Below are 26,185 nucleotides of genomic sequence, written 5' to 3'. Positions count from 1 at the left end.
TCAACAAACTCCCCCTTGGACGCTACTCGTGATGGTTCGTCTTCTGTGAATGTTCGTCTTCTGTGTCTTTCATGTCGGAGGATCTTCAAAGTCTTCACGCTTCGTAAGAAGAAAGTGTATCAACAAACTCCCCATTTCATTTAGGAAGTGTGTTAACAAACTCCCCCTTAGAATGAACTCTCCATTGAGTCATGCTTGTGAATATTTTGACTTGTCAATTCATCAGATCCTTGTGGTGTTGATGAAGGGTCAGCGGCAACTCGATCATTTTATCCTTTGAGTGCCTCCACTTCGTGTCTTCATTCCAAAGCTTGTCATCGAACATGTTCTCCTCGCCTTTAGCATCTGCACAGGCAAGAAAGCTAAACGCATAATGAGAACAACCGCTTGGAATTTAGTTAACATTTAAACAAATGACACATATGAGATCAAATCTCAATCAAACACCGACCGACAACAGTTTGAAAGTTTAGAAAATGATCAATTTTAATCCTTTAAGTTTCAAAACTTGTTAACTTCGACTGTTTATGAAGATGCAATTATTTTCCGGCTTACGATCAGGATTTTGGGTAGGATAGACTCGAGTTCCAACATCAGTCAATCAAAAATAAACTAGAAGCAAAATCCTTTTGGATTTTATAAAGTTTATATTAAAACACACCTAAAATCTTTTTGGTATTTTTCATTTTTCAAATGTAAAGACGGAAAACAATAAATAAATATATACGAAGATGCAGAAACGAAAGTAGTAAATAAATATTTACAGGCATTCTTTTTGCGAGTTTCGAGGGTAAGAGAATCATATCAGTGTACGGTCATGCCAAAACGCTCTTTTTGTTCAATTAGTTAACATTTAGATAAGCATCCTATAACAATTATCGGTATTGTTGTCCATATAAGCTCAACTTATCAGATGTAATCATGGCGAGGGGATACGATTAGGTATGATTTATACTTACCGACTGGTGTTCATCCACACACGACACATTCCCGTATCAAGGTATGCACGAGGGTTCATCTTACCGGTGAGTATACCGTTTATCATCTGTTTGACCGTATATGATGTGAGATTGTCACTTATTTTGATTTGAAAACAAGCCCTATGTGATAGAATCACTTATTGATGAGGAACTTGATTTTCGATGCATGAGGGCACAGGAGCAAGTCCGTGAACAGGTCAGTACTTTCGTACAGCAAAGAGACGAACTTGACTCCCGGATATATGTGATGTATTTTATCACTTATTTTGTGATGGACATGTGATTGTTGATCACTTATTGAGGTCGAATGCAATATGTACACGTATGTATAGTATCATGGAAGATCTAGACTTGCGTCCCCGTTTTTTTTTTCTCGGTAAAAGATACAACCATGATACCCAGATGATAAGCAGCATAAAGACCGAATATCTCAGAACCTCGGCAATCTCTCAAACGAAATTTCGGTACTAAGACCATATGCCAATGAATGGTTCCCACCTGGTCTTCAGTCGATTTAAGGTTTATATCACCCTGCACACTTTAAAATGATTGTGAGCCTACCGATACATCTTATATAGAGCTGCTTATCGTTTTTCATTTTAGGTTCATTTCAAAGAGGTTTAGACAGACCACTGATGTACTATCATTTTCTCTTTTGCTCGCCAGGAAACTCATTTTTGTTTTTCTAATGTTTTTGTGTTTTTGAAATTTTTCGATGTTTTTGGATTTTTTAAAATTTGGATTTACTCCCCCTAAAATCAACAAACTAAGATAAATTTTAAAAACACAAAGGTATTTACAAAAACGATTTTCCGATGTCGGTTAACTCATGTTTTACCTCAATGCCGTTTACCAAAATTAATTTTAGTCAGAAATGATTTATCGAATTTTGGGGAAATGAGTTGGCATGTCGGTAAGCAGTGCGGACCATGACAACATTGACTAGTTTCATATTGAAACAATCACGTGTGAGGTGATATTTGAGATCAACGTGTCTGGCCAAAGAGTGTCGTACGAGATGATAATAATTTATAAAGCAGCTTAAACATCGACAAGTATAGGAGAGATTAGAAATTCAAAACTGTATCCTGCAACTGCTTCGTGCATTGCCAGGAATCTGAGTAGTCTCCCAAACTGGATATCCACCCGGTGTGGATTTCAAAGTCGATTTTGTAGCTACTGAGAAATCTCTTCACAGCAACAAGATCATAAACCTCCGGGTCCGGCTGGTCTTCCACATTGCACCAGCGAAGGTCTTTGTCTTTCTCTTTCAGAAATAGTGTGCGGTTGTTCAATCCAAGCTAAGGCATCCGCACACCCGGTTGGTTTGTTCAACGAATACGTTTTCATCAATCACACCGCGAGGAAATGTACACTGCACGTTCATCTTGTTGATTTTGAACTTCAGACGTGCTGCAGGAGCGTACATTTTGATTTGAATCTATCCCGGGGACCCGATCAAAGCCTTTAACAATCACACTTTGAAATGATTTTTCATTTTGTCGAAGTTATTACTTTCTTTCAACAGACAACTCTGTTTCCCCTTTCTTTTTCTCTCCATCAAAGGCAACAATTTCTTCTGTCGCCTATCTTGTGCAAGGATGCTCCACTATCAACAATCCTATGACTATCGATAGTTCCTCCTGGAACTTCCTGCACACTCACTCAGAGATTAGTTGGAGAGGGGGACCCAAGCCTTCATAGACTTGGGTTGCCCCTGAGAATCAAGAAATGTAATTTCAATTTCTTGATGATTTTTAAACACAGCACCTCCCCCTGAACTTTCACCCGTTTTAGGTTTCCAAGTTTGTTTTTGTTTACCAGATTGTGTATTATGTACAGTTTCTGGTTTTAATGGTTGTGACAAACTAGGTTTCCTTTTAACCGTTTTGACTTCAGATTTTAAAGCCTTTTCAACAGCCTTGACGTTTTGACGTCGTTTTGTTTCTTGTTCTTTAACAGTTCGTTTATCGTGTTTTGGTGAAACAGGACGACGTTGTGAGTGACCTTGTTCAGAAGGGGTTCTTTCAACAAAATTTGGTTTGGGCGAGTTTGTGCAGTCTTTAATGATGTGCCCAAACTTCCCACATTTAAAACACGTTCTCCTTTCAACAAACTTAGGAGAATTTGATCGACTAGCAGATGTCGAACCTGTAGAACCTGAGGTACTTGCTCTTTCATCACACCCGTTTGTGTGTTGGGTGTAATTGTTATCGCTATTACGTTTCAAAATCTTGACTTTTTGTACAAAATCGGTGTTTGATTTGTTTTCAAAAGTCTCAATTTTATCCGTACCCTTTGATGCTACAAATTTAACATCTTTTGCTTTCTTCTTGTAACAAGCTCCTTTTGATTCAACCTTAGCCTTTGGCTTTGGAGCTCGTTGTTGTTGTTTACCCTTAAAAGCAATTGGTTGTTGCTTTGTCGGTGACTTTTGGTTTCCAAATTGTTTTCTAATTTCTGATTTTGGAACAGGATCACATTGTGTTACCACAACTCCTGGAATGGTCTTTCCCAAAACTTTATTCGTAGTATCTTCAAACACTTTGTCAATCAAAGATTGATTGACATTTTTGATTGGAAAATCTTTGTTTGAATAAATTTTACTATCACCGACCAAAGTATACAACACGTTATCACTTTTAACAGCAGACACACTTTCCTGGTCATTCTTGACATCTTTGACAGCTTTGACAGGATCTATCACTTGCTTGGCAACAGGTTGCACGACAGGAGTAGGAGGATCACAAAGAATATGATTCTCAATTGGAATTTCTACTGCTTTCGTCTCATCAAGTGATTCATCCTGGTCACTCACATCTGATTCATCATCTGAAGAATCATAGTCCTCAATGGTTGGAGGACTTTGATTTGAAGCACATGATGACTTTTCTTTGTTATCAGATGAGCCCTCCGATGAATTGTCCGGTTTGAACCCTAGGCCAGTAGTAACTTCCTCATAATCAAGAGGCACACTGGGTTCATACCGAGGCATATCCTCTTCATCGGGCATTTTGGTATAGTTGTGTCTCAAAGGGGGTGGACACGCCTTATACCCTACGCCTTTCATGTTCCCTTTCAGTTGTTGAACGTCAATTATGTGATCGAGCACAAATCGGGAGTTAGAATAACTCTCCAATTTTTGCTTGATAGCATCATGCTCGCATCTGGCAATGGCTAACTCCTTTTTGGTTTCCTCAACGATGTTAATGTAATCGTTAATACTAACTTGTTTATGATAAACAACTTTGTTCAATTCGGAAACACTTTTCTTTAGGGTTTCAATTACAGATTTAAAATCCTTTTCGTTTCGAGTTAACGCCATGTTTGCCTCTTTGCACTTGGACAGTTCAATAACCAAACTTTGATTGTGACTATAAACCGTTTCAGATTCACGTTTCAATTCAGCACATTTAAGTTTCATATCGGCACAATCACTACATATGCTAGGAGTTTTAGATTGTACCTGACTTGTAGAAGCTGTGACATTAGCCACAAAGGCAGTCTGAGAAGAGAAAGATCCATCCTCAGTGAGAATCTTCTCCATTTCTTTCGATGTAGCATCAGCTTTCTTGATCAAGTCAGTTTTCTTGTTAGCATCATTCGGCAAATTATCAGCTTCAGAATCAGTTCTTTCATTTAAATTCGATTCTTCATCCGAACTGCTACTGTATCCCGAACTATCATCATTTCCCGAAGATTCACCATCATTGACATTCTTGACAATTTCAGCAAGAAACGCAGTTCCTGTTTGATCACCGTTTCCCAACTGTATGGGCGGACCACAATCGACACTTGGATCAAATTGAGGTTGTGTTGTGGAAACTTGGGCTTGTGGTTGGGGTATGGGTTGTGACATATAAGCACTTTGATTCCATTGTGGAAACGTGGATGAGCTTGTATTTGATACAAACGCCGTTTGAAGCTTCGGTTGCTGAATGGAACTAGAACTAGCTGAAGGACCAAAACCCGGCAAATACATTTCTGTGTTTTGAGTAGGTGCAATCCTTTTAGCTTTCCGAATTTCCTCTTCGTTCTTGTGCTCCAACTTCTGAATGAATTCATAGATATTAACATTGACAGCATCTAGAACGCCCGTATGCTTTAAAAGCTCAATGAATGGGCTCCACTTTGGAGGTAGAGCATCAGCAAACCGTGCTACCATTTCCTGTTGAGATACAAGAACACCAAAATAACACATTTCACACATCAAATGATAATAACGAGTAGTTATATCATTTAGGGTTTCATTCTCTAAGAAATGAAATGATTCGAATTTCTTCTTCAACAGATCCTGGCGTGTCTTTCTAGTAGCTGCATATCCTTCTCCTCTCGCTACCACAAGATTCTGTGTGTTTTGATTTTGATTCGACACCAAAGCCCATTGACTTGCACTTATTGATGGCGGTGGAAATATACTTTTCGCCCAAGCTGCAGCAGAGGTTAGTTCTTGACTAGATTGGGAGTCAATACTCCAGTCCCAAGGACTTGTACAACTCATATTTGATGTATAGAAGTGAAAAATCCTTTTTTTTTTTTAATGACACCGTGATATTTGGAAGCGCGGCTCAACTAAATTTCACGAACACCCGACCCCACTTTCCAACTCACTTGAAATCCTTGACGCAAAGTGAAATAATCTAAGTTCTTAAATACGGCTTGCTAAAAATTCATATAATATCATGGGCTCACATGATTCAAATTAAAACATTTAACCTAGGATTGTGCAGCCCATATATGAATTTAGTAGTGAAAATAGGGCCCAACACATGTGCTGCTTTTTGTTGAAATTGATTTTGTTGACTGGATGAGGGATTTCGTTGACTGAATGTCAAGTGATTTCGTTGACTTGAAAGATGAGAGCAGACAAAGGATATTTTAAAATCAATATTTTATCCTTCCAACAACATGCTTTTCCTTTTCTCAAAAACCAACATCACCTATGCCTAACTAGTTGTCTGCCATGTTCATGCAATTTAATCAATATTTTTTTTTTGAACGGCCAACAGAAAATTTTTTATTCATCGAACTAGCAAGGTGCTAGACACCAAATTTACAATCACCAAACAACAAAAATCACAGCACTAACAAACGGACCAGTACAAACTGAATTACATAGCTAAATTAAAACTACGCCATTCATTCCACGACCACTGAGACTGACCCGATCTATTTTTTATCCAATGATATGCCATCGATTTAGCTTCTTCAACAACCCTCGTAATGCTCGGAAGAGCTTGACCAAAGAGGACATCGTTTCGCAACCTCCACAGGCACCAGATTACAACCTGTACAATAGCATTAATTATTTTTTGCTTCTTCTTGCTGCCATTAACAGTGATATAAGTTTCAATGATATCCTTAAGGCTGAAAGCTATTATGGGGGGGATTCTACACCATTGTGCTACTATGAGCCAAATCGATTGAGAGAAATGGCACGATACGAAAATGTGTTCACTGGTCTCCTCATATTCACCACAGAATAGACACCGGGAGTCTTCAATGTGTATGTTCCTAGCAGCTAAAGCGGCCCGAGTAGGAAGACGTTCCGACAAAGCTCGCCACGCGACAATCCCCACCTTTTTTGGTACAAGTTTGTTCCATTTAAATAAGTAATCCGGAACCGATCCCGACGCCGACGCGGAGATGCCTTTGATACTGGCCACCGAAAACACTCCCGAAGAGTCATGACTCCAGAACCATAAGTCTGGCCCGATACTTGCATTAAATTCGCAGATGATAAGAATCAATTCTGTCAATTCATCCTTTTCACTTTCGGACATGGTGAGTCGACTCCAATCCCATGACAGCTTAACCGAATTAACATCCCACACAACACGGTCCGCCACATTGCAATTTTTAACCTTTTCAAGAGCAAATAGTTGAGGGAATTTCGTGTACAACGGTTGTTCACCAATCCAAAGGTCTAACCAGAATTCCACCTTTAAACCACAGCCCACTTTACACCGAATAGCGCTAGAGAGGTCGATACCAACCTGGTTAAGCTTACCACAAATTCCGACAATTTGCTTCCAAGGACCCGCCATAGAAATTTTTGCCGGAACCGGAGCCCAAGATCTATTATTATGATGGAAAGCCCATACAACTCTTCTCCATAATCCGTCTTTATCCGTCTTAAACCTCCACCACCACTTTGATAACATAGCTAGATTAGAATCACGAAGGGATCCGAAACCTAGACCACCATACTCGATAGGAGCTATAACCTTTTCCCATGCCATCCAGCTCATGTGTGAATCAACATCCGACCCACCCCAAAAGAATACCCTCCTCAACCTTTCAAGTATCTCCAAAACTTTTGCCGGAGCTTTATATATTGAAAAATAATAGGTTGGCAACGAATTTAACACCGACTTTAACAAAGTAATTCTACCTCCATACGAAAGATGCTTTGCTTTCCAAATAGACAACCGGCTACTAAACACGTCTATAACCGGCTTCCAATTCCGAATTAGATTCATATTAGCACCAACCACCAAACCCAAATGTTTAAATGGAAAAGAACCCTTATTGCATACCAGAATATTTGCCATCTGTTGAGCTTCTACATCATCCACTCCGATCCCATACACGGAACATTTTGACAGATTGACTTTCAACCCAGATCCCAGATAAAAACATCTCAAAATTCTTCGTAAATTGTGAGCGTTTTCACTCGACCATTCCCCAATAAAAACAACATCGTCTGCATAAATAAGATGGGACAAAACCGGGCCATTCGTAGTACATCGTAATCCTTTAAAAATTTCTTCTGATACGGCTTTCTTCATGATTCCGGACAAGGCTTCCATAGCAATAACGAACAGAAATGGGGATAAAGGATCACCTTGTCGCAGCCCACGTGTGCACTCAAATTCCATAGTGGGAGACCCATTAACTAGCACCGATGCTCGAGAAGAAACAAGGGTTGCCATAATCCATCCCCTCCAACGCTCCGGGAAGTTCATTTGAGCCAAGACCGACTCAAGGAACTTCCAATTAAGAGAATCATACGCTTTATTAATGTCGACCTTGAAAATCATACCAGATTTTTTTACCTTCTTCATCCAAGCTATAACTTCATTAAGGATCAACGGACCATCAGTGATATTTCTCCCAGACAAGAAAGCGGACTGCTCTTCCGACACTAATTTACCAACCACTTTTTTAAGCCTGTTCACCAGGACCTTGGAAATAGCTTTATTAACAACCCCGATAAGACTAATAGGCCGGAAGTTCGATGGTGATATTGGATCATTGACTTTAGGAATTAAAGCAATGAAAGAGGACGAACAGCATCGATTAATATGTCCATTCTCATAAAATTCTTGAAAAATATTTAAAAAGTCACTTTGAAGAAGATCCCAATGGTTTTTGCCAAAATTGATTCCCACCACTACCGATTGTTTGTTTTAATTAATAATTAATTAATTAATTTTTTTTTTTTTTTTATTGGACCTTTATCACAAACCACCACTTATAGAAAATTTGATTGGACCAATCCTTTGTCCAATAATCTTCAAATGCACATGGGAGTAATTAATGTCATGTGATTTCAATGGCCAGTATGTTATGTCGACGAAAGTTGATGAATGAAACTGATTTGATTGCTGAACTAAGGTCGACGAGACAGAAAAATTAGATCAGCGACGAAACAGATTGAAGTGACTTGGACGACGAAACTGATTGTTTAACTTGATCGACGAATCTGATTTGTGTGTTAAGCGACGAAACAGAATCAGATGAGAGAAATGACGAAACTGAATGAGGAATGATGATTGACGAAACTGATTGGATAAGATCTGAGTTGGTGAGATAAAGTAAATCTTATCCTGATGTTGTCTGACACACTCAACCTTACTTTCGGCCACACTCTTTTCAAACACAGATCATCATCATTTTTATGTCACAATTTTCAAACTCATAGTTTTTTAATTCAACAACAACTTGCACAGTGATTTCTCAAAGGATCAAAAAGTGGATGGCACAAAGAAAACACAAGAACTCTTTGAAGATCTGATGAATATTTGAAGATTCCGGTCACCGAATAATTTTCCGAAACCCGAAAATGCTTAAAACTTTTACTAAAAACCTAGTTTAACACGTAAACAATCAACTTACAAGGTTTTTGATAAAACTTTTGAGCAAAACAACCAAGATCTAACAGATTTTAGCCACTTTTTCCAAAAAAAAATATGAACTTTTCAAGAACAAACTTGGTAAAAACCGAAACTTGTTTGGTTTTAAACAAGGATTAGAGCCAATGCTCTGATACCAATTGTAGGTCCCGTTTTTCCGGTGGATCGATAACGTAAACCTATCCTTGTTTATCAAGAACACGGTAACGGGTGCGGAATCCCCGTGACGGTGCAAACCAAACAAAGTGTAAAACACGAACACGCGTAACCAAAAGATTCAATATCTATTGATTAGGGATGAGAACAGATACAAACATATACAAACAATGTTTATAGACTCTCTCTCAAAGTCTCACACAGCTCTCTTGTCTCGTCCAAGTTTTCACACAGAAACTGAGAGAGGTATTTATACTAAAACAGACACAGACACTGACGAAACACAAAAGGTCTTGGCGAAACACACAAAGTCGACGAAACACATTTTGTTTCGTCGATATACATGTTAATATCATTCTGTTTCGTTGATTTGTTGTTGAAGCCCAAGAGGAAAGGTCAAAAGCCCACTTTAAAGTCTTCGCCCATATGTTGATGTTACGGCCCAGACTTTGTTTCATTCATTTGAATTTGTAATATCAACATAATGACAAATATGTGACATCACCATGACATCACAATGATGATGTCATGGTGATGTGTAAACGGGAATGTCTTGCGGCGTTCCGTGCCTCGCGTGTCGAACTTTGGGGCGCACGACGGAGGAATGTCGTAACTTGGGGCTTGAGCCGGACCTAACCGAGTCGAAACCAAGTCGTACCGAGCCGAGTCGAACCGAGCCGAGTCGCGTCCACACAAAGTGTATCAACATCAGACATCCAAATACAAGCATCGGTAAGTATATTCCACCTCTGTTTGGGATTTTTAGTTTTTATTAGAAAACCCCAATTTTATTGTATGATTTGTATGTTGTTGTTGATGTTAACGGATCTGTTAATTCTTTTAGATATGAGATTTTTACCAGTTGATTGATGTAATTAGTCTGTTTATTGTTGTTCTTAGACACCGTAATTGATTTCTATTTGTTTCTGGTTATTCATCTTTTGTTATTTTTACAGTTCATTCATTCCATCATAAACCCTAATCGCTATTTTTTTGATTATGTAGACAGATTTATGTTACCATGTTGTTGCAGAGTTTGAAAATTTAATAAAATTGTATTTTTGTTCTGCTTTTTTGAATATAACATTGTTCTAATTACAATTTTTGTGTGTGTATTTTTATTTTCTTTTCAGATATGGATGTTGGGTTTCTGGTTCATATGACGGATCCGTATAAATCTGAGTTGGTTAGGAACTCTGCTTTATTTGCCAATTTTATTTTGTTAGATGTTATAAATTTACTTAGTTATATGTTTATATTGTTTACCTTCTGTTATAATCATATTGTTATATTTGTTTTCAGGAATTCCCTAAGGGGTATAATTCATTGATAGATGTTACTAATTATCCTGTCGGATGTGTAGATCTAATAACAGATAGTGGTTGTAAGTGGTCTGTTGTTATTGAATCCAGCACAAGGGGGTTTTTTATAATTCAAGGTTGGGTGACAGTTATTATAATGCTTGCTGTTGAGCAGAATGATTTGATAGTATTTGAAAAAGTGGATATAAAAACATTTAAATTGAAACATATCAAATGCCACCACGATACATATGTTAATCCTATGTTCTATTGTGTGATGACGGATACATAATCAAAAGATATGGTATTATTCATTATATGTTATATATTTGTATTTTATTTTTTAAATTATTTTGTTTCATTATGTTTACTAAATATTTTTTCTTCAGCTGCTTCAATCCGGCTTCATGGAAAATTATTTCAAGAATGATCCCTTGGATTGTCGTTTCACAATACGTTTTCAAAACAAATTGGTTTGGACGGTATACATCGTACGCCGTTTTGGTACCAACTATAGTATCGTTGACTGGATACATATTTCAAATGATCTTCAACTGGAAACAGGGGATTTTGTTATATTTGAATTATTGGGATATAATGATTTCAGTATTTCAGTTTTCCACAAAGATGGTTTGCATCATATCCATCAACAGCCTTTAAGAGTACAAGAAGTAATTCAAGTTCAACAGCATGGTATTTTAGATGGTATAGTAGAATCCCCTGTACATGTGGGTGATTTTTATGAACTGAAATGGGTTTTAACGGACCGTTTTGTAAGTTTCTTCTTTTAATAATTTTTTAATATGTTTTAGTTTTATACGGTTGATTTTATTGCATACTAATATTGGTTTATGTTTTTTAAATGTAGATATTCCCAAAAGATTTTGCTGCGAACGTTAACCTAGCCGACATGGAATACATGACTGTTGTGTCTGGAAATGGCTTTTCAAATACTTTGGCTCTCCATTTCGCAACCGGTAACAAAAAGCTTAGATATGCATTTAGAGGTTGGACAAAGTTTATGCGTCAAGCTGGTTTGGAGGATGGATATCTTTTTCTACTTCGTTATTATTTTAATAGTGCTACCTTGATGATTACCTACGCAACTTAGGAATATTAATGTTTTTATCATGGTTATATTTTGATTTCACTTTTTAATCATAATGGAAATGATAATAAAGAATTCTTTTGTTTATTTATACATCTGTGTTTTTTCATTGTATTTTGAAGTTTATTTTGTTTTATGTTTGTCGTTTAACCATAATGTATTACTATTTGCACCATCTGTGTTTAGCGATTTTGGTACCGGTATTCTTTGTACAATAGATACTTACCATTTGGAGTAGATGGGATGCTTGCAGGTGCTTCTACAAGTATATTATGAAAAGGATCACTCTAGGGAATATATGGGCTGATACTAAAAAACAAGAAGACCGGCTAAGGTAAATTCTGATACAGACAATGTAATAATATGTTACTTTATGGCTGTCCTGTACATGCTCCTTTACCCTGAAAGTAATTTTTGTAGGGCTTCTGAAGTTGATTTATCACAGCTTGAGAGTCCTTTTTCACCCGTCATGTTTTAAACGTTTTGTTTTTAGTCCTTGCATTATTACTCTGTCTTTACTGCCACTACTCCATCAAGTTTTAAACTTTACGTTTTTTTCTCTTTGTACTATTACTCAATTTTCCTTTCAGGCTAGGGAAGTTGAAAGCTTGAAACAGTGCACACTCCACCTCCTCCAGGCTCTAGGTTAGTAGTTAAGATAATTGCATGCAAATATTTATTGAATTTCTGTGTTATTTGGTAGGTGAACTATACTCTTGGGTATCTGAGTTATCTCTACAATGCATCTGCTAAGGAAGACTTTTTAAGACCAAATTTGGGAGATATCATTAATAGGTACTGCGGGTGCAGTTTGTGTTACCTTTAGCAATCTTGCTCATGCTTTTTAAAATAAGTATGTCCATAAAACCTCCGAAAGTTCTCTTTTAAAGGAAATTGGATTATTAGATGTGAGATTGTTTCTTTTGCTGTATGTTGATTTTTGGTAACTGGATTTTAACTTCCCTTTTGCAGAGCCCTGAGTCAGATTCAAATTTTGGTTGAAGCATATTGAAAAGGAGGACAAATAGGGCTACTTCCCAGCAACCCTTTAAGCTCAGAATAGAGGTTAACATTTACAGTTGCTTATACTCAGCTTAGACAGAGGTGGTAAAATTACAAATAAAAACCTTCAACGTTGAAAAATTTACAAATTTATATTTATAAAGATGTTTTTTTTATTTCACACGAGACATGATGAATGAATCAACAAGCAAAAACTGAAGCATGGTGATATCTCTAAAGATGTAGAGCCCAAAGAAATTCGACCAATAGGAAACTATGCAGTTTCAATTACATACCCAGAGATGGATTTAGTCATGTACCTGATAAAAATAAATATTTATATTGTGTATAATTGTATTCGGTTAAGTTTTCTTTTTACGGGTAGTTGTTTATTAATGATGTCAAAAATAAAGTACATACTTATTTCTTGGGTTATTGCAATAGGTTGCTCCTAAAGATCAGCTCGAATATGGAACGATTGGTTAATGTGCCTCAACTGGTACCTACATTGATTAGCTATATCTTAATAGGAGCATGCACATTTCTTAGCTAAATCTTAATATGAGCAAGTGCACACGCATTTAGACATATGCATATGGAGTGGGTATAGAATTCATGCCACATTGCAGATCATGTGAAATTCAGTTAGGTATCACAGATTTTTTAGTTGCTTTTTGAATTGTTATTTATGTTTTGATATAAATTTAGTTAAAAATTTATGTTGGTTTGAAATATGATGTTTGCTTTCTAATAATTCCTGTATTTTGGTGTTATTTACATTATGTTGGTTTAAAAATTTTCCGTTAAAATGTTCAGTTTATAACTCTACTTTTTTGGTGTTTTCCGGGTTGAAGGGTTTAAAGCGCTCGATTTAGGATTTAATGATATCTCGGATGATGTTTTGGCGCACCTGAAAGGTATCTTCTGTCCCTTTCATCATCTTTTTATTTCTATCAACTAAAATTGAAACTGATTTTTCAGAAGTGAAATAGTGAAAGGGTCATGCTCTTATACTATAAGGTATAAGGTTTTGTACTACTTAATGCCAGTTTTGTACTACATATTGTCATATAAAAGTGTAGAGCGATTAATATTTACGCTTTTGAATGTGAAATAGGCTTGATATGTAGATGTTTTAAATGATTAATAGAACCTGCATGTTTTAGGAATCAAGAGTTTCAAATTTGTTAAGCAAAAAATAAAAAGGCCAATTGGATTTTAACACCTCTAACTTTGAAGAGTTGGCCGATAACACCCGCAACTAACATTTTGATCTGTGACACCCGAAACTTTTAATTTTGTTTGTCATTTCACCACTCAGTTAAAAAATGACTAACTGAGTTAGTCTTCCATCCTACATGGCATCATTAATTCTACGGGGACTATATGACGTGGACTATAATTGCAGATGTGGCACATTCATGGTATAAAAGCCATCTTCTTCTTCGATTTTAACCCTGCACAAACAAGGGAAACCCTAAATTAAGGCCATACGCATGAATCGACCCAAATCCAAACCCTAATTTGCTCCCTAATTTGCTCATCACGAGATCAGAGCAAACCTTCAACTTATTGGCTGATCGACATGTCTACTTCTTCCAACTCTTCATGTAATACCAACCGAATCCCTAAAATATTCAAGGTGGACATGGATGGGAAGTTGTATTGTCATCACGAGATCAGAGCTGTTATTCGCGTAGCAGGAAGGAGAAGTGTTCGATGTGGTGCTGAATTTTACGGTTGCTCACAATGGCCAGTAAGTCTTGTGTATCCATGTATTGAATTTAACTTGTTTTTGAACTGACGACATGATGTTGGTTTGTAGCGAGACGACTGCAAGTTCTTTATGTGGAAAAAAGATTTCGACAAATTATTCGAAGTTCATTCAACTTGCAGCTCAAGTGCAGTTACAAGAAGTGATGCTATGACCGGGAATGAATATAATTTGCAATTGCGGAACAACTTGCTATCTCAAGAGAACAATATGTTGAAACGACAAATTTGTGCGAAAGAATTCATGTTGAAGCAGCAGTTTGTGTTTAGTTTGTTTGTTATCATTGCCATGTTGTTTTACATAGTGTATCGAATTTAACTTGTTTTTTATTGTAAGTTCTTTGACATGAATAAATGTAGTGAAGTTGGGCTTTGATGTCTCTATTTGTACCATATGTGCAGACCATTAGACCATTTGCAGACCACAAGAGACTTTGACTTTGAAACAAGTAAACAATGTAGTGAAGTTGGGCTTTGATGTCTTTATTTGTACCATATGTGCAGACCATTAGACCATTTGCAGACCAAAAGAGACTTTGACTTTGAAACAAGTAAACAACTACCAAAACAAGTGTGCAGACCATTTGACCATTTGAAACCACATGTGCAGACCAAAACAATACAGCACATGCAGACCATTAGACCATATACCCCTGTGACCATATATATGCAGAATGACCATATACCCCTGTAACCATATATATGGAGACTAAAACAAGTGTGCAGACCATGCAGACCATTTGAAACCACATGTGCAAACCAAAACAAGTTTGCAGAGTATGCAAAATGACCATTATACCCATGTGACCATATATGCAGACCAAAACAAGTGTGCAGACATAAGTTAACTGCAGAATGACTTTAAGTTAACTGCAGAATAAGTTTAAGTTAACTGCAGACATAAGTTAACTCTAGAATGACCATTATACCCCTGTGACCATATATGCAGACCAAAACAAGTGTGCAAACATAAGTTAACTACAGAATGACTTTAAATTAACTGCAGAATGAGTTTAAGTTAACTGCAGACATAAGTTAACTGCAGAATGACCATTCTACCCCTGTGACCATACATGTGCAGACATAAGTTAACTGCAAAATGAGTTTAACCAGTTTAACCATTCAAAAGATTCAGCACAGCAGTCATAAGTTTACATAGTCATAAGTTTACATAGTCATTACACAACCAACAAAAGATTAACCATTAACCATTCATAACATATTAACTAACTGCAGCCTTCTTCGTTGGTCTTCCCCTTTTACTTGGCCTTCCTCTTTTAGTTGGCCTTCCCCTTTTACTTGCTTTTTTCCTTCCGATTTCTGCCGCATTTTGAGAATCTGTTAACATTAAACAAATTTAGGAAACAATCATATAATCAATAAACCAACTGAATATATTGAGTTCACCTTTAACTGTGCATTCTCTCTTGTTGTGACCTCTTTCTCCACAAATCCCACATGTCATTACAACCGCATGCTTAGTCAATTTGCCTGGCTTCTTGGGATCCTCATGAGGGTCCCTCTTTCTGCCTTTTTGATTCGAGGTGGATCCATTGGATAATCAACCTTCAGCCAAAACTTTTCACTAGGCAATGGTGGGATTGAGTACTCATAAGTTCTCATGTATGTTTCTTTGTGGTAACATGGGTCAACATAATACTCAGCATTCTTATGCAAAAATCCAGCCACAGCACACACATGCTTACAAGGATACCCCCTTAATTGCCACTTTCTACATGTGCAGGTCTTATTTTCCAAGTCAACTGTAACATCATCAACATCTCTAACTTGGAAAACCTGATAAGATGAGGGGTATACCTCACACCTAAAGGCTGCATCTTTTGAGAAATCAAGTTTCTCCTGGATATTGGGGCAAATGACCACATCTTTGGCTTCCATTTCAGTTCTTTTGATGACTAACCTACTCATGATTTGAACCCTAATGTCCTCTAGCATGTATATAATATGCTTTGACCTTGCAGTTATGATATAACCATTAAATGTTTCTGCCATGTTGTTTACTATGACATCACATTTAGTGTGAGTTTTCAAGTAGCACCTGTTAAATGCTTTGGGATCCTGCTTTAAGATTGCCTCTACTGCATCCTGGTTTATGGCCCTCATTTCATCAATGGCTTGGAGGTAATCAGGTTCACAGTATGCTCTTGCAGCTTTCCAATACAATTCCTTGAGCTCCTCATCTTTAAAATTCTTGTGCGAATTTGCATAGATGTGCCTTGCACAGTTTCTATGCTCTGCTCTTGGCCAAATAAGTGCCACAACATTTAAAAGACCCTGCAGATAAATGATTATTAAACTTAGACATTATAGCAGAAGATAATTGTTCATTGTAATAATTGACAATGGCTACTACCTTTTGTTGATCTGAGATGAATGTCCATGCCTCACCACCATCACTTACACCCAAACACTTCCTGAGCTCTTCCATAAACCATTCCCAGCTATCGTTATTTTCACCATCTACAACTACCCATGACAATGGATACATCTGATCATTAGCATCTCTGCCAACTGCAGTTAACAACATCCCTCCTAGGAAGGTCTTTAGAAAACAACCATCTAGACACAAGACCTTCCTACATCCAGCTAGAAATCCTCTTTTCACACCATCAAAACACACAAAGAGTCTGAAAAAAGTTTCACATGTGGCTGTGGGATCTAAGTTAATGAAACCTGGTGGTGCAGTAACAAGCACAAATGTTGATGTTGGGTTTACTTTTTTCAAAATCTCCATGTATGCACCAATTTTGCTATAATGATCCCTCATTGATCCATGAAGTTTCTTATGTGCACATGCTTTAGCCTTGTAGGCCAGCCACTTGGTGATTATTACTTTATACTTATGTTTCACAGCCAATATGATTTCCTTAGCCGACCAGTTGGGCTTGGATTTGAACACTTGCAGGAACTCATTAGCTATGAACATTGCAGTTAGCTGTCTATTCTTTACCATGTTTCTTTGGCAGGTATGTGTATGCTTCACTCTCTTTACCAAGTAACACTCTTTCCCTTTATGAAGTGAACAATGTATAAAGAATGAACACCCTTTAACACAATTGACAACAATACGGCCACATGCAGTCTTTTCGCTCTTTGCAAGGTACAAGTTCCTACCATTAGCTACTGAGTACTGCCTCACTGCCTCTTTAAAGGCCTCCCTTGATGCAAACCTTATTCCCACCTTCCAAATAAATTTCTTCCAATTTGTATGTTCACCTACAGATGGGACTGCTTCCTTGTACTTCTTGCCCCTGATATCATCATCCTCACTATCACCAGGTGTTAAAATGTCCCCGTCAGATTCCTCGTAACTACTGTTACCATCTACCCTTGCCTCTTCACTTTCATGCAAATTACCCTCAGTTTCATGCAAATTACCCTCTGTTTCATGCAAATTAGCCTCTGTTTGTCTTTCATGTACTACCTCATCAAGCACTTTCTTTTTGGCTTCCAAATGTATCTTGTTTGCCTCTCTAACTGCATGTTGTGACTGTATCCACTCAACATCCTCTTTGTCTGACTCTAATCCATGTACATCATCTGCAGCTTCCTCTTCATCACTGGTCTCAACTAGTTCATCATAATCTTCATCATCAGAATTTGACTCTTCATCTTGCACGATGAACTCACTATCTTCACTGTCCTTGTCTGCATGCTTACCTATTGAGTTAGAGCTGCATCCAGGGGAAACCCTAGAAGATTGGGCTTTTAGTTTACTGGATTGGGCTTCAGGTTTACTGGGCTGGGTAACAGGGTTGGGCTGGGTATCAGGTTTAATCGACCCAAATTGATGCGTATCAGGGTGTATATATTTTAGATGTATATTTTAAGCCCTTTTTACACTTTTAGCCAAGTTTTAAATTTATAAAACACGATATTCACTAACACTAAACACATATATGGGCAAGTGCACCCATCGTGGACGTAGTATAGTGTTGGTAAGATGCCGAGGTCATCCAAGGACACAAGAGCTTTTAGTACCGGTTTATCTTCAACGTCTAACCAAATCAAAATATTAGAAAAGATTTTTAAACTAAGAAAATAAAAACTAACTAAATGCTGAAAAACAAAATAAAAATAAAAACAGATAGACAAGATGAATCACTTGGATCCGACTCGTGTATTAGTATAACCTTTGATTATTTTCGCACTTTTGCACTTGTTTAAGAGATTATCTTAGTTATTGTAGTAGGCCCCTCTTTTGAAGGCAACGTTACCCTCAACCCAGTAGTTTGAGTCAGCAAGGATACAATCCTAAAGGGTCGGATTATTGAAAGATAATGAATTAAGTTATTAATGCAAATTATGGTAGGCCCCTCTTTTGGAGGTGACGTTACCCTCGACTAAGTAGTCTGAGTCAGCAGGGATACAGTCCTAAATAGCCGGGTTATAGTATTAATAGTAGTTAACTTATGAGGGGGTCAAAGAGTTTGGATCCCCGCCATCCAATACCTATGGGTATTGAAGGAGATCCTACTAAATTTGACCCAGGTCCCTTGTAGGACCTCTAAACGCTGAACAAGGGCAAGACCCTTACCAAACCGTTCCCTTAACCCCCGACCAGGTAGCCAACATACCTCCATATAGACCGTGGAGATATGAATGGTGAAAATCTTTTATTTTTTATAGACAGTAAAATAATGCCAAGACACCACGGACAAACGATAAGGAAAAGTCATCTTCAACATAAGCAACTAGTTATTAAAGTCATTAATACAAAACCAAATAAAAAGTGCAAAAGATTAAAAATAAAAAGTATTATACTAAACACTTGTCTTCACCAAGTGATGTAAGAGACTTAGGCAAACATGGCGTTGATTGTCAAGAACTCTTACGATTAATCTTGGATCCCGAGACGACTCACACACTCTATGATGGACAATGGATGATGGTGGTGGATGATGGTGTTATGGTGGTGGTGGGTGGTGGATGAAGTGTGAGAGAGGTGGTGTGCCAAGGGATGAGTTGCAATGAAACCAAGCACTCCTATTTATAGGCTGAACAGAAGCCTGGGCACGGCCCCGTGTCCGCTGCACACGGCCCCGTGCCCGTCTGACAATCTCTCTCCTCATTAATTGTAATTCGCAATTACAATTAATGCGCCTGCAGTACTTTCGCCACACCCCCGTGTTCACTGGGCACGGCCCCGTGGTGGGCAATAGAAGCTTCTATAGGTTTGTCTTTTCTGCTGCTTCTTGGGCAAGACCCTGTGCTGGCTGAGCACGGGGCGTGTTCAGTCTTCCGCTTTATCTGTTTTGCTTGGGAGGATGCTGTCGAGGGGCCGGGCATTCCACTTATGTTCCTTTTCTTGTATTTATGTTAGATTTAGCTGTCTTTTTGCTTCTTTTGTTAATTTGAGCTCATTTAATCCTGAAAATACAAAAGGAAGACAAAAGCACTCTTTTTCCAACATTAGTACTTAAAAAGGGTTAGTTTTATGCCTCATTTGATGTAATTTATATGTTGCATTTTACACACATCAAATATCCCCACACTTGAATTTTTGCTTGTCCTCAAGCAAAACTCTTTTATATGTGGCTTACACTCCCAAATGGAATGGGTAGAAGAGAAGGTTTTGGCTTGTCATAGAGTGTCGGGAATCCAAGATCTTTATTGGGTTTTATTTTTATTTATTTACAATCCTATTCGTTATGATTTATTTAGAACGTTTCATAAGAGAGATTACTTATTTGGGCATAACATGCCTTTTTAAAATTCCATTTATATATAAGTTCACATACCTCATGGGGGAAATCACTCACACTCGGCCGAAGGTGTATTTTTAGTGAATCACTCGAGAGCGGCATGGAACTTATTCCTACCATAGGCTTGCCAAGCAATCAATCCTCCTCCTTTTTAACTTTTTACCTTTGTAAATATCAAGAGGACTTTTTGGGTAAAGGCTTGGGCTAAAGGTGGGTAGTTGGGTTAGCGGTTAGTAGAAAAGGGCGAAAATCGTAAAAAGCGTCGGTTTTCGTAAAACATTTTGTTTTAGTGACTTTTTATTCTTAATGAAGTATTTCTTCAAACAAGCTTTTGTTTTAAGAGCTTTGTTTGTTTATTTCTAACTTCATTTCATTTTTTTTAGTCACACGAAAACCGAGCTTGTTACTAAAATAAACGGTAAAAATAAAAAGGGTTTTTGGTGGGTAAAAAGGTTTTAGGGTAAAGAAATGAAAAGGTTTAGGCTCAAAGGGGTTAACTAGGGGGAGTTTTTGTGTAGGTGAAAAGAAAAATAAAAATAATGGTTTTGAAAGAAAAAGGGTTAGTCCTAATGCCTCCATCATTTACTTACTTGGGTTTAAGTTGGTAAGGACCGGGAATGAATTGTCGTGGCAAGTTCTAGATTCGTAAGAACCAAGCGGCTATTCACACAAGAAACGAAAAATGAGCATTTAGCTTAAAGATGTATATTTATATGCTCAATAAAGGCTCAAAACTCACTTTTTGTGGGAATGAGTTTTCTTTTTTGTGTGATCAAGTATATATAATCGAATTTTAACTAAGCTTGTCATGCCGTTTCATAATATTCTTATGTTGGTTCTTTTTATCACGATGCTATCGGTTGTAAATTTGTAAAAATATAACCTTGTTAGTCTTAGAATTCCCAACTTAAACTTTAGACAAATAAAATAAAAAAAATGAAAATTTTTTCAAAAAAAATTCGGGGTGATTAGCGGTTCCAATAGAGTTTTGTGTAAGGCTTGTTATTAGGACTTGCAAAATTCAAGGTTTTAGCATCCCCCCACACTTAAATTACACATTGTCCTCAGTGTGTCCCAAAAATAAATTTTTAGGTTGATTGAATGTGTAACATAGTGTTAAAAGCAAAAATTTATGTTACTGGCAGTTTGGACACGGCCCCGTGTCCGTTGGACACGACCCCGTGGTGAACTGCCAGTAATGAAAACTTACAGAAGATGGACACGGGGGCGTGTTGGCGAGGCACGGCCTCGTGTCTGGCGAAAATCTGCAGAAAAGTAACCAAACAACAGGTTTGGGAGGTGAGCACGGGGGCGTGTCAGCTGGACACGTCCCCGTGTGGACAGTCTGTAAGCCTGAAAAATAGGTTCCTCCTTTCGGTTTCCCATCCTGGCTTCATGAGTGCTAATGCTTAGCACTCTAAGCCTTGGTTTGTACCTGTTTCATCACTTAATACCACACCAAGCAATACCAACATCCTAAATTACCATAGTTAATTGTTCAAAGCATAGAGTAAAAGAAAAATAAAGCAGAAAATAAAAGTAGTTAAGGAAAGTAAATTGTTCAACACTTGGCACGCAGGCCGCAAACAGTTTCGATAGATAAAGGGACTTTAACCTAAGGGCTTGCCATCAACCCGGTCCTGCTCCTTCAACCCCCTAGTCCATGTCCTCATCGCTGTCATCACCTCCATCCCCCTGACCCGCCATATACTCCCGGATGCTGCCGATGTCGTCTTGTATATCGTTGATGTTTCGTTCGATAGCTCCGACCCGGTGGTAGGTATTGTTGGCAAGGTTGTAGGTGTTCCTGGTGCACATGAGGTTTTCCTGCAAAAGATCATGTAAACTTTGAAAGTTAGGAAAATTGCCTCCTTGTGAGGAGGATTGACCCGGATCACCATGGGGTTGATATTGGTAATGAGGAGGTGGAGCGTGAAGAACTAGGGCTTCCTGTGGGTTCCATGCATGGCCTTGCATCCTTTGAAAGCTCACTGACCCGTCTTCCGCCTCATAAAGTAAGTTCATGGCTCGGCAGATGTGATAGTCAACTCGTCCCGACCATGGGCTCCTTTCAAAGGATCTAGGGATGCGCGTGAAGTGCTTAAAGAGGCGGTACACCCACCCTCCAAAGAAGATAGGTGTTGGAGCACGAGCAAGGCGGTTCAGATGCATGTTTCGCAGCAGGAGGTATGGAACATCGAGGGCCCTTCGGTTGTGGATACAGTGAAGGACTACCAAATCTTTCAACCCCACAACGCCACTACTGTCGTGACGCTGGCTAAGAGAGTAAGCGAGGAGCCTGTGAATGTAGCGATAGAGTGGATCCCTCAGCTTAGTACTCTTGGTGCTGCTAGGGTTGTAGATTCCTTCACCGATTTGGGCCCATGCGGCTTGACGTTCATTTTCATCCAAATCTCGTAATCCCCCGGTATTTTCCTCGTTCCCCGAATCTTCTTCCGCGTACAGTCCCACTATTGACCCGAATTGTGCCATAGAGATTGAGTAATTCGTCCCACCACATCAAAATGCAACCCCTTCATTATCGAATGGGTCACACCTTGAAGTGAAGGTAAAAGTACTATAGAACTCCATGGTGCACCGATGCACTGACCGAAGCCGAGTGGTTAATGCAACTCTTAGTGGTCCCGTAACGATGTTGTTGAATCGGTCCAGCTGGTTTACCAAGGTTAACAGGTCCGTGCATGCTTGTCTGGGGTACTCCTCGGGCCTTGTTTGAAGTAACTCGTATCTTGCCCTAGCGTCGAGCTCATTCGCGTTAAACCTTGTGAACTTCAACATCTGAAAGAATACACCAAAAGTTAGCACGAAACAGTGAGATTTTCAAAAGAAACTGCAAACAGTGGGCTGGACACGGCCCCGTGTTCAGCGGGCACGACCCGTGTCCAGACGTCTGTTACTCAAAAACCTCATTTTTCGTCCCGGTTCCGAAAATCTGAAAATTTTTTGCCAAGTAGGAGCGGTTTCCCCCGAAAATGAAACCCCAAGTGCCGTTTTTCCCAAAACAACCCGTTTACCCTTTCAATTTCATCTTTTTCGGTTCAAAAACAAGGGTTTGAGGTTTTTGTGAGAAATCGGGCAAATTTATCAACAATATAAGTGTATTTACTTCCCATTATACTAATCTAAACTAACACTAACAGATTATATCAAAAAGTTGAAGTTCGATCCGGATGAACTTGAAGAACCCTAGATTTTTCCCCAAATTTTTGATGTTTAACTACATGCAAGTAACTAATCTAACTACTAATGATGATAGAATCATACGTTGATGTTGTTAAACGTGGAGGTAACGTTGGAAATCTGCGGAAAATCGCCTTGAACCAGAGCGTTTTCGGCAAAACGGGGCGTGTGGAATGAGGTAACTGTTAGGAAAAGAGGGTTTTATCCCGACAGTTGCGTCGACACGGCCCCGTGTCCAGCGGACACGGCCCCGTGCCGTGCAAAATTTTATTTTTTTTATTTTTTTATGCTCGTGTGAGTGCCCCTTTTTCCGAAAACATGGTTAGAAGACTTACCGGTTTCGATGTATACTCACTTGTCCGTAACATATCAGGTATGATGTGGGTGCTTTTCATTCGTTAACCGTTTGAAGTGAGATCTCTTCCTCTTCATCCTCAATGGATCCTCGGTAGAGTTTCAGCCGTTGCCATTGACTTTAAATGGAATACCATTTCGAGCTTTAATTTCTACTGCACCGTGACGAAAAACATGGGTGATGGAAAAAGGTCCTGACCACCTAGATTTTAGTTTACCAGGAAATAATCGAAGTCGTGAATTAAACAACAGAACTTGGTCTCCTACTCGAAATTCATTAGGCTTGTGTAAATTTTTCATTCTTTCCTTATAAATTTCGGAGTTAGAGTATGCATAATTTCTTAGTCTAATTCATTCATTTGACAGAATCGATTTTTACCTGCAGTTTCTAAGTCTAAGTTTACGCTTTTTATTGCCCAGTAGGCCCTATGAGCTATTTCTACTGGCAAGTGACAACTTTTTCCATAGACGAGCTTATATGGGGTTGTGCCTATAGTGGTTTTATAAGCAGTTCGAAAAGCCCATAAAGCATCATCTAATTTATCAGCCCATTCCTTTTTATTTAAACCAACGGTTTTTTCAAGTATTCGTTTTAAACCTCGGTTAGTCACTTCGGCTTGTCCATTTGTTTGAGGGTGATACCCTGTTGAGACCCGGTGATAGACCCCATACCTTGTTAAGATTTTTTCGAGTTGATGGTTGCAAAAATGGGTACCTCTATCACTTATCAAAGCTTTTGGTGTTCCAAAACGAGAGAATAATTTTTTCAGAAATTTTACCACTACTCTTCCATCGTTTGTTGGAAGAGCTTCGGCCTCTGCCCATTTAGACAAGTAATCAACCGCCACAAGTATATATTTGTTTCCTTTTGACGGTGGGAAAGGTCCCATGAAATCGAGCCCCCACACATCAAAAATTTCACAAACGAGAATGCCATTCTGAGGCATTTCGTTCTTGGAAGAAATATTACATGATCTTTGGCAAGCATCACATGTCTTTACAAGATCTTGGGCATCTTTGTGAATGGTTGGCCAATAAAATCCTGAATCAAATACCTTTCATGCAGTACTAGCGGCACCATGATGTCCTCCGTATGGACCTTCATGACAATGACGGAGAATTCTTCGTGCTTCACCACCATGGACACCTTCGGATGAGTTGGTCGGCACACATTTTGAAAAGATAAGGGTCTTCCCAAAAGTAATGCTTTACTTCAGCGAAGAATTTCTTTCTTTGATGATGTGGCCATCATTTGGTGACTATACCGCTAGCTAAGTAATTAGCATAGTCGGCATACCATGGTTCTTGTCTGCTTTCCACCATTTCCAAGGATTTTGTGGGAAATTTTTCGTTGATCTGTTCGTCCCTGGTTGCCTCCAAAGCTGGGTCTTCTAGGCGCGAAAGATGATCTGCAGCAGTGTTTTCTGCTCCTCTTTTGTCTTTGATCTCAATGTCGAATTCTTGGAGGAGTAAAATCCATCTGATCAAACGGGGTTTTGCGTCTTGTTTCTTGAAGAGGTATCAGATAGCTGCATAATCTGTATAGACTACAGTTTTAGAAAGAACAAGGTAAGAACGGAATTTATCAAAAGCAAATACCACAGCTAGTAACTCTTTTTCAGTAGTTGTGTAATTTTCTTGTGCATCGTTAAGTGTTTTACTAGCATAATAAATTGGGTGGAAATGCTTTTCTTTTCTTTGTCCCAAGACTGCTCCAACAGCAAAGTCACTTGCATCACACATGATTTCGAAATGAAATTTCCAATCAGGGGCTACCATGATAGGTGCATTGACTAGCATTTCCTTGAGGGTTAGAAATGCTTGATTGCATTCTTTGTCAAAGATGAAAGGTGCATCTTTTTCAAGTAATTTTGTTAGAGGTCTTGAAATTTTCGAAAAGTCCTTGATAAACCTTCTATAAAATCCGGCATGCCCTAGGAAACTTCTGATTGCTCTAACGGAGGATGGTGGAGGTAATCGAGAAATAGTTTCTATTTTTGCTCGATCAACTTCCATTCCTTCGCTTGAGATTTGGTGACCGAGTACTATTCCCTATGTTACCATGAAATGGCATTTTTCCCAGTTAAGGGCGAGGTTAGTTTCCTCACATCGGGATAGCATTCGTTCAAGTTTATCGAGGCATTGGTCATATGAGTCTCCAAAGATAGAAAGTCGTCCATGAAGACTTCCATTGTCTTTTCTATCATGTCATGGAAAATGGCCACCATACAACGTTGGAATGTTGCAGGTGCATTACATAGACCGAATGGCATGCGTCGATAGGCGAAAGTTTCGTAGGGGCATGTGAAAGTCGTCTTTTCTTGGTCTTCAGGTGCTATCGGGATTTAAAAGTAACCTGAAAAACCATCCAAGAAACAGTAAAATTTATGACGGGATAGTCGTTCTAACATTTGATCAATGAAGGGCAAAGGAAAGTGGTCTTTCC

At 38.5% G+C, this 26,185-nt stretch overlaps 1 protein-coding gene across 1 annotated transcript; it reads right to left on the bottom strand.

The window, feature by feature from the left end:
• Positions 1-15,670: 15,670 nt before the first annotated feature.
• Positions 15,671-21,857, bottom strand: LOC110881554. Its single transcript, XM_035978186.1, has 4 exons — positions 21,812-21,857; positions 16,833-18,139; positions 15,950-16,753; positions 15,671-15,796 (listed from the first exon to the last, which is right to left on the bottom strand). The coding sequence occupies exons 1-4, from the start codon at positions 21,855-21,857 to the stop codon at positions 15,671-15,673; spliced, it is 2,283 nt and encodes a 760-aa protein (XP_035834079.1).
• Positions 21,858-26,185: the final 4,328 nt, after the last annotated feature.

This window comes from Helianthus annuus, chromosome 10, assembly GCF_002127325.2.
Source record: "Helianthus annuus cultivar XRQ/B chromosome 10, HanXRQr2.0-SUNRISE, whole genome shotgun sequence".
Lineage (NCBI taxonomy): Eukaryota > Viridiplantae > Streptophyta > Magnoliopsida > Asterales > Asteraceae > Helianthus > Helianthus annuus.
Note: the sequence above shows the minus strand (reverse complement) of the source record. Positions and strands in the feature narration are given on the sequence as shown.